This window comes from Danio rerio, chromosome 9 (assembly GCF_049306965.1).
Source record: "Danio rerio strain Tuebingen ecotype United States chromosome 9, GRCz12tu, whole genome shotgun sequence".
Classification (NCBI taxonomy): Eukaryota; Metazoa; Chordata; class Actinopteri; order Cypriniformes; family Danionidae; genus Danio; species Danio rerio.
In genome coordinates, this window is record NC_133184.1 from 13,220,185 (window position 1) to 13,233,149 (window position 12,965).

The 12,965-nt window shown below is 37.3% G+C and overlaps 1 protein-coding gene across 1 annotated transcript in view; it reads left to right on the forward strand.

Moving 5' to 3' along the window:
- Positions 1-12,965, forward strand: part of bmpr2b (bone morphogenetic protein receptor, type II b (serine/threonine kinase)) — a 151,462-nt gene that overhangs the window by 114,778 nt on the left and 23,719 nt on the right. The window contains 3 exon segments of the mRNA NM_001039807.1: positions 2,163-2,273; positions 2,363-2,454; positions 6,254-6,484. Coding sequence (NP_001034896.1) covers positions 2,163-2,273; positions 2,363-2,454; positions 6,254-6,484 — 434 coding nt within the window.

Genomic DNA, 12,965 nt, shown 5'->3' on the forward strand with positions numbered 1-12,965 from the left:
CAGTTTTTGGTGATAAATCTTATTTTGACACATAGTTTATGAAAATGCTATGTAAAAATGTTCAAAAACTCAACAATACACTATTTACTATCAAATATACTACCCTTTTGTTATGTTGGTGACTGTTTTTGCCCCATTGACTTTCATTATAAGGACAATTTTTGATTGCAAAGCCATGACACCGTATAATCATGCATTCTTTATTGTTGCTGGTTTTCCCTGTTGGGAAGAGATTAAATGTGTCATTTTTACTGTTGGGCATCAGTTTTTAGTTTCTACCATCAATATAGAGCAATTGTCTCAAACTCAATTCCTAGAGGGGGCCACAGCTCTGCAGATTTTAGCTCCTAGGTTTTGCTTAATAGTTTCTAGTAGTCTTGAACACCTTGATTGGTTGGATCAGCTGTTTGATTAGGGTTGGAGCAAAACTGTTTAGAGCTGAGACCCTTCAAGACTTGAGTTTGAGACCCATGATATAGAGTATAGTGTATATGACAGAGAGACCTTTGTGCATTTTCTTGATTTGTATGAGAAAATCTAAATAAGCACCTTAGCTCTTAAAACATAGTAAACATAGTAAGTGTAACATTTAGTCGGGTGACAACGGAGTTGAGGGTCTAAATGTAGTTTATTAACTCAGAGTCATGCAGGCAATGGACAAAACAGGAGCAAACAGTATCATGAGCAAAATCCAAAATCGCCATCGTGGTCACAGTTAAAGAGGTCGATACAAGTGGCAAAACAACATAAAAAAGAAACAAGGCTAGGCTAGACAATAGAACGGTTTACAATAGTGATGTGACATTGTGCGCCGAGGCTTTAAAGCATGTATATCAAAAAAATTATACATCCCGCAGTGAAGCAGTGTATCGGTACTTGATTAGTTTCACCATAATCACGTGATCAGTGACGTTTTTGTTGATTACATACATTTCTACTGTTTCAAAGCACTACATCGGTCCCACGAACCAGCAATTCAAATAAAATGCAGTACTAATTTATAGTAAAAAGCTTTTGAACCATACTAAAGTGTATTAGTGTATTATTTACTGCTATTTTTAAGGAAGGCCACTGCATATTGTAAAATAGTGTGTATAGGGTATATGACCAAATCAAATCAAATCACTTTTATTGTCACATCATCAGCAACACGTGTATTATGAGTGAAAAGCAGTTGAAATACAATAAACATAAATACTTTTGAATAACTTGAAATTTACTACAGTCATCTCTGATGTAATGTAACATACCTTATATGAAAAAAACTACAGTATCTGAGTTATTTGTTTATATTACTTTTGTTGTATTATTATCATTATTATCATGGCTTTGCAATCAAAAAAATGTCATTATAATAAAAGTCAATGAGGCAAAAACAGCCACCAACATAATGAACAGGTAGTCAATTTGAACAGTACACAAGAGTTAAAAAAATCTTTAAATTTCATAGTAAATTTCATCATAGTTTAAAATTTAGAAATAAAAATTAAAACTATATTGACATTATTGGTACAAAAACACAACCAAAATAACTAAAACTTGGCCTAAAATTAAAACATACAGGAGGGCTAATAATCCTGTATGTGTATGTTGCATACTTCAGCGTTTATCGCACTAAAGGTAAATTAATCTAAATCCACATTACCTGCAGCCTTATACATTCAACGGTCATCATTTTCACTAAAACTGGAATGAGCAGATTTGATTTGAAGAGTCGTTCTGCCATCTCGAGTATTTGTTCGCTTAGTTAAAAAAAAACGAAACATTTTCATAGTAATTTTTTATTATAGTTTAAAAATCTGTTTAGACATTGAGACATAAAACTATATACAAATAACTGGGACAAAAACACAACCAAAATAACGAAAGATTGGCATAAAAAAAACTTCTATATAAGTCAAGCTATTATTAAAACTAAAATAAATTATCAGTGATACTAAAATAACACTACGTATATAATTCCCATTTTCACACAATTACAAAAAATATTTACTGTTTTAAACCCTCTGGAATATCTTTCTTTATTTTTACATTATTTCTTATGAGCCAATTGTCAGCATATAGTTATTTTATTAATTCAAAATGCTAATTTAAACTGATGTCTGTTTTATATTACACTTGCGGGTCTAATGCTCCGGTTTGTCTATTTTCTGTTCTTCCAGGTGATCAGCCGCCTATACACAGAGATGAGGCCATCTTCATCGCCCTGGCCTCCGTCTCCATTGTGGCCGTCCTTATTGTCGCGCTGTTCTTTGGCTATCGTGTGATGATGGGTGAGATGCAGTACTTCAAGCTATTATTGTCAAATGAAGGTCACGTCATGCATGTACAGTGTTGTGACGGTTTTCTGTGTTTGTTCCAGGCGAGTGTAAACAGGGCCTGCACAATATGGACATGATAGAGGCTGCGCCATCTGAACCTTCGCTGGATTTAGACAGTTTAAAGCTCCTCGAAGTGAGTTCGATGTTTTAAGAGACACCAAATATATGGGTGATTCCATAATTGGAAATACGTTTAAAATTTCAAAATGTAAAAAAAAAAAACCTAGTTACTAATGACTCAGTTGAATTCCACTGCATTTATTTCCGTTTTCACTGTCAGAAGTAATAAAGTAGCAAACAATACTGTATCACTTTTTCGGGGCCCTTTCACAACAACCCAGGCTCACTGTGGATACGTACCCCTATCTACATTTCTAGGGACAGTGAAATATGTGACCGATGGTGTGTTTGCTCGCAGGTTTTGTTTTTACAAATCCACTAGAGGTGGCTGTGTACACTTTTTCCTCTTTCCTTGCTGTGTACACTTGTGTCCTCTTTCCGTGTAAATTCACCAAAAGGGGGCAATATACACTTTAACTGACCAGGCCGGTATGCTGTCAACTGAATGACTGACCAACTGACCCACCCACCCCCTTCCCTAAACCCAAACGATAGTGTTTTCAAAAGCAATCTAGAAAAAGAAAAGCTGTCATGGCCGCGTGATTTCACCATGGACTCGAATCCTGTCATCCTAGTTAACTCAACTCTGCATCCCTAGTCCACCAACGTATGTGGGGAGCTACTGGGCAAACACTGGAAAAATGTCTGGACGAAGGTAAGCGGTCAGCTGGTAGGACTGTAATGAAAAGAAGCCCCATAGCTTTCATTTTTAAGACGAAATGCAGCCATACGTAGCACTGGCTACATAATTCGTTCTCTCCTGAAATGTAGTCAGGGGAACCCAGGCTGTTTCATAAGGGTAGCAATCAATCTCAACGCTATCGTATAAAAAGGGTGGAGCTAGACATGCTGCTGAATGCAATTGGTTTACAGAGATTCGTCAACAGCGTGTGCAACAAGACAAGGAAACGACAACACAGAAAGTGACATTTTTAAATACACATACAAAACACAGCACCATAATAATACGTTGTGACTTGAGCCTGCAAAAGATGCAGTATATGAACGGCACGTAAGGCTTTCTTCTTTGAGCGAGAATGGTATCAATCTCAACTTTCTGGCATACACTGCTTCTACCAAGTAAGGTTACTCTTAGCATTTCAAATCTGTTAAGAAGGGTAAAAACGGAGGTCGGAGCTAGCTCCAAGTGGGTGGGACTTAAGCTCCAAGTGGGTAAGACATCAAGCTCCAAGTGGGCTGTACAAACCTGGAATGACACAGAGTCCAAGATTGTGCTTTATAAACGTCTACATCTACCCCAACCCTAAACCCAACCACTCAGTAACCTGATGTGTTTTGCTAATATCTGCTCCACCTAGACCACTTAAACCCAACCTACTTGTGGTTTAAGTCCCTTCCACTTGGAGGTCACCCAACCTACTTGTGATGTAATTTCTCCCACTTCAGGTCTGTAGGCTGCAGCGATACCTACTTGAAGGCGTATTCACACTATGTACATTTGACTTAAACCGGGCCAAAGCACGCTTTTCCCCCCTCCCGTCTCCCCAGACGGCCCACACTCACATTACATTCGGGCTTTGGCATGCTTACCTCATTGTTGATAAACAGTCATAAAGTCCTCGTGCTGCAGGAATTAGGAGGTTTGCTGAAGGGACAGTAAGGAGTTTGCGTCTTTAATAAACTATGACAGTTTGCTTTTATTGAACTGTAAGAATGATTAATAAATCCATATGAAACATTCCCTTAAAAGTCACGCCTTGCTTTCAGTTTCGGCTCAAGCACATTTTGCACTACAAGCGTACTGCGCCAAAGCCCAAGTGAACCACTGAGCCCGATTCAAAGCACTCACACTTCTCAAACGATCCGGGAAATGGGAAACAGCCGACTGTGTGATTATTGATAAACTGTGTTTCTTTAGATGTCATGGTAACAGTTTTGAAATTAAAAAAAAAAAAAAAAAACTTTTGGTGTAAGAACTTTACAGATCAAAATAATAATAAAGCAAGAGCGCACATTTCTTTCAGAAATTATCAGTGAGGGAAAGTGACATTGGGCGGCACGGTGGATAAAATGTGGATAAAAAAAATCCCATTTTCAATGCAAAATCAAACCACATGTATGTTGGGAAATTAAGGCTCAATTTTTTAATGCCAAATTTTGGAAGTAAAGAAACTAAATCAGTTTTATACATCCCCTGATAAATAAGGGACTAAGCCGAAGGATAATCAATGAATAAGAGTGTATGGTGAAGTAGACGCTGACAAAGGAGTTGAGGATCCAATCGCAGGGTTTATTATAGAGAGATGGTCAGTCCAGTGGCGTAGCGGACGGGCCCGCAGGGCACGCACCGCGGGGGGGCCCCGCGTGATTAGGGGGCCCCGCGTCGTCGCGATTTTCAATAAACTGTTGGGAACAACTGTGGTCGGAACCAAAGTTCACACGTCTGTGTTCTCTGAACACCTCTCAAGCGGTGGACTACTTCATTCTGATTGCTTGCCGCCAATGTTGCCAACTTAGCGACTTTGTCACTAGATTTAGCGACTTTTCAGACCCCCCTAGCGAGTTTTTTATGTGTTATTGGAGATTTTTTTAGACTGTCATTTGTCCATACTGTACCGTCCCTACTCTTCTCAACGAGCTGCGTGTGATGCCGCCGGCCCCTCCCCCGCCTCACAGCACTGACAGGCGGCCCAGTCAGTCCTCAACAGCAGCCTCTCCCACCTGCAGCCCGAGAGCAGATCACCCCTCTGCGTACCGACGACAAATGATTTAGCACAGGCAGTGTGAAGGTATTTCCCTTGTACAGTCAAACCGATCTGCTTCTCCTTTATTTAAACAATTTATTTGGACCGTTTATTCTTTTCTTGTTCACAATCACAGATATTTTAGTGACAGTTTCTGAACTTGTCTGAGTTTATTACATGTGAGAGATTACTGCACATTCACTAACGTTACACATCTATAATGACATGCTGTATTCAAACAGCAATAAATTTAGTTAAATAAACATGCTTATATAAAGTGTAGTGCAATTATAAATGCCCCTTTATTAACCATAGGCTGTTAAACAGAAACGGTAGAACGTTATGACGTCAGTGATATGCAAATTGACGTATGACGTATCCTCCCCCCCTTCATCAGGGGGCCCCGTCAGCGATCCCTGCAGGGGGGCCTCCGCATTTTGCGCTACGCCACTGGGTCAGTCAAGCAATGGTCAACACACAGGCAATCCAGAGTTGAAGTCAAATAAACAGGCAGATGATCAAAAGGCAGGCAGCAGACAGGAATAAACAAACAAAACAAGGCGAGGGTCTAAAACATGGCAAAACTAGGCAAAGGAAAGCACATCGTAATGATTACTATACAGTTTACAAGACTTAGTAACAATGTTTGTGTTTGTGCTGTTTTTATAGTCCATGTAATCACATCATGAGCGGTCTGTGTGTGTGCAATTACTGGAACTGTGAGCATTTGTGTGTGTGTGTAAGCGGTGCATGACTGGATCTTGTAGTTCATGAAATGGTGGATTTGTAGTCCTTTAACGATCTGCAGCTGCTAGATCGCTGGTGATCATAACAGAGAGTATCAAAAGTAAAGTCAAATAAAAAGAAATAAGAACTTACAACACACACTTTTTGGTCACCGTAAACGTCTTGTTGTTTATGGCAAATTATTAAAATATTCATTAAAGATTTAGATGAAAAGTGTAATGACTTCCAAGTTTACTTGCCATTATAGAATTACCCATGTGCACAGATTAGCATATTTCAATTCTGAATTGTATTGTGATGAATTCGAACGATCTGTGTTTGTTTGCCATGTAACATCTGCTATTATTGTTTTCCCTGCAGCTGATTGGCCGAGGCCGCTACGGTTCCGTCTACAAGGGGTCTCTTGACGAACGGCCGGTTGCAGTAAAAGTTTTTACCTATGCCAACCGGCAGAACTTTGTGAATGAGCGCTCCATCTACCGAGTGCCTCTTCTGGAGCATGAAAACATTGCTCGCTTTATCGTCGGCGATGAGCGGATGACCACTGACGGACGCATGGAGTACCTGCTGGTCATGGAGTACTACCCTCATGTAAGTATTGATCCAGTTCTCTCATCCCTAAATGTGACTCGGTTGGTGTCGCTTTTCACATTTTACCTTCATCTGTCCTTTATTCTCCTTTCTCTTGGTTTTACTGTCTCTGCTAACTATTTCTGCCAAAGTCAAGAGCGGAATCGAATGTCCTGCCGCTCTCTGGACTGATATTTTTATCCATGATTCAGATGGATTTCCAGCACGCAGCATGAGAAGGGCGACTTGGATGTCAGTCGTGTTTGTCTTTCTCTTTCTCTCTTTCTAACTTGATCCTATCAGTTTTCATTCACTTATTCTGTATCAGACTGCCACTGGAGGGAGATAAATGTGTTTATAGTTTCTGGGATGCAGTGCACCACTTTTGTCACTAGTATTTTAGCAATATTGCGCTGAATTTTTGAGAAAATAAGGCTTGTGAGTAAAAGAGGTTTAATAATTCTTGCATATTTACCATATTAAAATGTGATACATGGAAAAAATATGTAAAGGACATGCAGTTGAAGTCAAATGGAGTTAGTGTATATTTTTCCCCTATTTCAGTTTAACAGAGAGAAGATTTTTTTCAACACATTTCTAAACATAATAGTTTTAATAACTCATTTCTAATAACTGATTTATTTTATCTTAGTCATGATGGTAAATAATGTTACTAGATATTTTTTCAAAACACTTCTATACAGCTTAAAGTGACATTTAAAGGCTTAACTATGTTAATTAGGTAGGTTGGGGTAATAAGGAAAGTCATTGTATAATGATAGTTTGTTTTGTAGACTATCGAAAAAAAATTGCTTAAGGGGGCTAATAATATTGACATTACATTATAATTATTTTTTTTAATTAAAAACTACTTTTATTCTAGTCTAAATAAAACGAATAAGACTTTCTTCAGAAGAAAATATGTTGTAAGAATTACTTTAAAAATTGGCAGTTCATTCCGCTTTGGCGACCCTGGATTAATAAAAGGGAATAAACCAAAAAGAAAATGAATCAATGAATGAATACTTTGAAAATTTCCTCGCTCTATGACGTTAAAGGTCATATTTGGATTTCCCTTATATAAAATATATGTTATATATGCATCTACAAAATCTACTTCCAACGGTTAAAAACAATATTTATATATATAAATATTAAATAAAAAATATATATATATTTTGCTGTAATTTGAAATATATGTCTCAGAAATGACATTTTATGTAAGTGAAATCCAAATTTGAAGTTGTATGTCATATATATAATTTGCATACCAGTGCTTCCCACAAATACACTTTACTTGGGAGGGCCACCCAAGTATATTTAGTGACACGATTTTTTACTATTATTATCATCCTTTTACACTTTTTTTGTATCCCCCCAATATAAACAAACATCCGCGAGCCATTAAGTGGTGTAAAATCTCCTCTCCTTTATCCGTTTTATACTGCTCATTCTGTATGTGCGAGACCTGCCAACACTCCCACAGACAGTCTCACGTGCTCTGCAGACGCATATAAACCCGCACTTTTTTTGCATCTGGCCGGGGTTTCTAATCTACTTGCTTTCGTATTCTAAGCTTTCATTAATTTTATGCGCACAGCCGTAAGAGCGAAAAAGACATTAAATAAGGGAAGTTTCACAAACTAATTTCGAGAGGAGCATGTGATATGATTGAGCACAACTGGCTTCTCATATGTAATCAGAAATAATCCAATCAGAGTGATCCATGCATACTATAAATGAATTTTTTTTTTCTCTACTACTCTAACTTCGTTTTGGAAGAATCCCCCCTTCCACCCCATCTCCTCCTTTTCCTCCCTTTTCTGAGGGGAAGCTCTCGAGACCTACTTGATTTCGGATCCCCTTATATGCTTATTTTTTCCTTGGGCTCAAGTATCTTCAAGCTCAGGGTTCCCTCCCGGGACAGCATGCCAAACCTGCTATAAACGGCAAGCATTCCAAGTGGGAACTCTTAAATTAATTTCTTTAATATAAATGACTCAGAAAAACTGTACCAAATACTCTGAGAGGACGAATTACATCTAAATCCGCTGCAGAATATTTGCCCACCGTTAATAATGGTTAATCAACTCATTTGTCCTATTTAAATAATCTACACGTTTTATTCTTGTAATTATAATTTTTTTGAGATATTGTGTTTTTAATTCTTTTTTTCTGTCATTTATTTTTCATTTACTGTATGTTTTATTAATTTGTTGATGTTAATAGGTTACATATTTTATTATAAAAATGCTTTAAGAGTGTTTATAAGAAAAATAGCATAAAGAGAAATAGTGAAGGTTTACGCTTTGATTATGATTATGTTTTGTTTGTCGCATGTAGTTAACTATTTATGTGCTGTGGGTAAAAGGTGTGTTTTAATTTGGTTACCACTGCAAGTATATTTCAAACCTGTGGGAAGCACTGCATACATTGCTATATATCAGATTTATGTATGAGTTTGTTCATCATCTTCACAATTAAAGACCCAAGAAATGATTTTTGCTGCTTTTCCAAACTTCTTTTTTTATAATGAGCTTAGACCACACATTTCTTGAGATTTTTTGGGACAACTAAACTGTTTTAAGTTCAGTCCAGGTAAATTTGTTACATTAACTTAATTGAATTGTGTTGGGTGAATATAAATGAATTTTGTGGAACCCTGCATATTTAATATTGAGTATAAACACGATCACATAACAAAGTAAAGTGCTCAGGGGAACCAAATACACCAATGCAGCTCCGTTAAAGAATATCTTAGCTGTGCCAGTACTCAAGATGGAATAAAGGATCACAAATTTAATTCAGGACAAGTTCTTTAGATAAGTTTTGGCTTCTATCCGATTTGAATAATTCCTTTAATGGGGTGCTAAAACAATGCAGACAGTGCATGCAAATAAACGACACTATCAACAGGCATAACTCATTCTTATTCATCCCCCCCCCCTCGGCTTGCACAACTGATAACAATAGCCCAACATGTTTTCCTGTACATTCCTGTTTGACGTGTTGTAACTCGCAGGTCTGTCTGTCTTCTGAATGACGGTGAGGAATGAGACACACCTTTATTGTGTCTGGCTGAAGACAGACAGCTCTCTGTTGAGACATCACCGACTTTGCCCATTCTGATTTATGAATTATATAACCTACACACATAGCCTAAAGCTACCGTACAGGAAAAAACAAACTCTTGTAGGTGAATGTAGGCTTTCTTTTTAGGTGTGATCTGAAGGGTCCCTTTAGCTTGAATCTAAAATCTGATTATTGTGCAACTTTAGTATTAAAAAAAAAGTATTAAATCTGTGATTGATGACTCACACAGATTTTTCAAGAGTTACTCTTAGCTGATGATTGATTATAAAGCAAGTTTGGCATGCTGTCCCAGGAGAGAGCACTGAGCTCATAGGATCCTCGAGCCCGGGGCTTTCTCTTGTTAGCAGGGCGAGAGGGGAGTTTGAGCTCAGGTAGGTCTCGAGAACTCCCCCTTATTTAGAGCTGATGACAGATTATGAATTGCTATATGGAGATATACTGCTGGTTAAGAGCTCGATTATAGTGATTATTTAAATTGATTAATTCACTTATGACATGTTTTTGAACAGTGGGAGAAAACCGGAGAACCCAGGAGAAACCCATGCGAGCACAAGGGAAACATATAAACTCTGCACAGAAACGTCAACTGGCCTGTTAAGGATTTGAACCAGGGATGTTTTTACTGTGAGCAAGAGTGCTGTGTATATATATATATATGACATGGACATCACAATTACACTGGACAACCAAATGCATTTGTTTTAGTGTTTTAGGAGGCTTGAAAAAATTTGACAAAATGGGAATATAATAAATACATATACACAGCATTATAATTATTTACATAAAATACAAAGGCAAAAGCAAAGGCGACATGATATTATATTAATATATTATTAGATTTGTTATATCATACATTAGTTTTATTCTGGTAACATTTTTAACAATTATTTAATTCACTGCATTTATCCAAGCCATAATAAAATATTCTTTCAACAATAGGTATTTAGTTTGACAGTGAAGTATATTAGTCAGTGAAAAATAATATCCAAAACAATAAGCAAAAAGAGATATATTTGTTTTAACAAAATGTATTTATATATTATTGATTAGTTAGTTGTATTGTAAATAAAATGAGCATTATTTATGAATTGATATACACTTTAATATTAATATATTATTAGATTTAATATATCCTCAATTTGTGTTGGCATTTGAGCTATTTTGGTAACATAACAGTGTATTTTAATAATTAATATAATTTTATTTGCTTGTTTTATTTGTGGGTGACACGATGGCTCAGTGGTTAGCACTGTCACCTCACAGCATGAAGGTTGCTGGTTCGAGTCCCGACTGGACTAATTGGCATTTCTGTGTGGAGTTTGTATGTTCTCCACATGTTTGCATGGGTTTCCTCCGGGTGCTCCGGTTTTCCCCAAAGTCCAAACACATGCGCTATAGGTGAATTGGATGAACTAAATTGTCTGTAGTGCATGTGTGTGAATGAGTGTGTGTATGTTTCCCAGTACTAGGTTGCAGCTGGAAGGGCATCCGCTGTGTTATACACATGCTGGAATAGTTGGCGTTTCATTCCACAGTGGTGTCAACTGATGACTAAAGGGACTAAGCCAAAGGAAAATGAATGAATGAGTTTATTTGTAATACTTTGATATTAGGAAATTCTGTAACTGCACTGTTCTTTATATGTGCGTGTATTCTACTCTAATTTGATTGGCCATCCCATTTATGCACGCTCAAAAACATGTCTGTTATCATTCACAGTTTTTAAAACAATATTTTGACCCATCAAGAGTATAAAAGTGTTGTATCCAATATACAAATCTGCTGTAATGGATTTTATTCAGCCCTGTTACATTATTTAAAAAGCTAGTCATTAGTACCTGAGTGACATTACAGCTACTGTAAATGCAGCATGACACACAATCTCCATTTACTAATAAGCAACTATTTATCCTTTCTTCGATTTGACTCCTACAGTTAGATATTTTATACAACACACATCCGCATCTCTACATCAGATTGTACTGTATGTACAAATACTTCCTGTCAAACTAATTAAATCTAATCTACAGTCTCATTTCTTTAGTTCAGATTGGAGAAAAAACATTTCTCCGTTACGTACAGCACGGTTTGTTGATGCTGGTAGTTTTAATTGCGTTGCTTCAATCCCCCAGAGGCAGTAATTAGTTGCAGGACGGCTTTACATTACAACTTTGTTGAAGATCCAATTCATTATTCAAGAGCTTCATAAGCTTCAAAACCGCTCTACAGAGATTTGAAGTGCTGATGCAAAAGCAATGCTGAGTTATGTGTAAAAGTCTAAAACAGCAATCGTCGCGCTCGTCTCTCATTAGCAATTGCTTCAGCGGTCTTGTTTCTCTTCAGCTTTTAGCCTTACTGCTACCATGTTAATAAGTTTTGAATATGTTGGTTAAACATCCATAAACATGATTTCTGCAGGAGTACTGTAGGATGTTATGTAGATCAGGGGTTCTCAAACTTTTCAGCCTGGGACCCCCAAAAAAACAAAGCCAATGACTCGCGACCCCCACTATTTTTCGGAAGTGGTTATAATCATACAAACGTTGCACACTACACTCACACAAACCAATAGGCCTATATAAACACAAGCATACTGACAACACAAAAAAGTGCAGCAGTCTAACAACCATATCATTCTTTACTTTTTAATATTATTTAATATTAACCTCACCTTATGGGCACAATATTTAAGTTACATCACAAGTTTTTTCATTCATATATTCATTTTTTTTCGGCTTAGTCCCTTTAATAATCTGGGGTCGCCACAGCGGAATGAACCGCCAAGTTATCCAGCACATGTTTCACGCAATGCATGCCCTTCCAGCCGCAACCTATCCCTGGGAAACATCCATACACACTCATTCACACTCATACACTATGGACAATTTAGCATGTATCTAATTCACCTGTACCGCATGTCTTTGGATTGTGGGAGAAACCAGAGCACTTGGAGGAAACCCACGCGAACGCAGGGAGAACATGCACACTCCACACAGAATCGCCAATTGACCCAGCGACCTTCTTGCTATGATGCGACAGCACTACCTACTGCACCACTGCGTCACCCACAAGTCTTTTCTTGGTTCAATTTTGGAGACTGCCACTTAAAGATCATCCTCCATGTTCAGTGTCCTGTATTTATTTTAAATCTACGTGAGTGCTGTAAAGGTGTCAGAAAGTTAGCTAGTGCCGTAAAATCAATCTGATGCAACAGACTCTATTGCTCTGTTGTTAATGTAATGTAAAAACTCTAGGGGATGCAATCCAACGTAAAATAACAACAGCAAAAACGAAAGGCTGATGGTTTTTTGTTTGGATATTGTATTTTTTATGTAACTATTTTTATCTTCTATAGGTTATGGATTAACAACTATAATTATAAAAGTTTATTCAAATTTATTAGATTTTT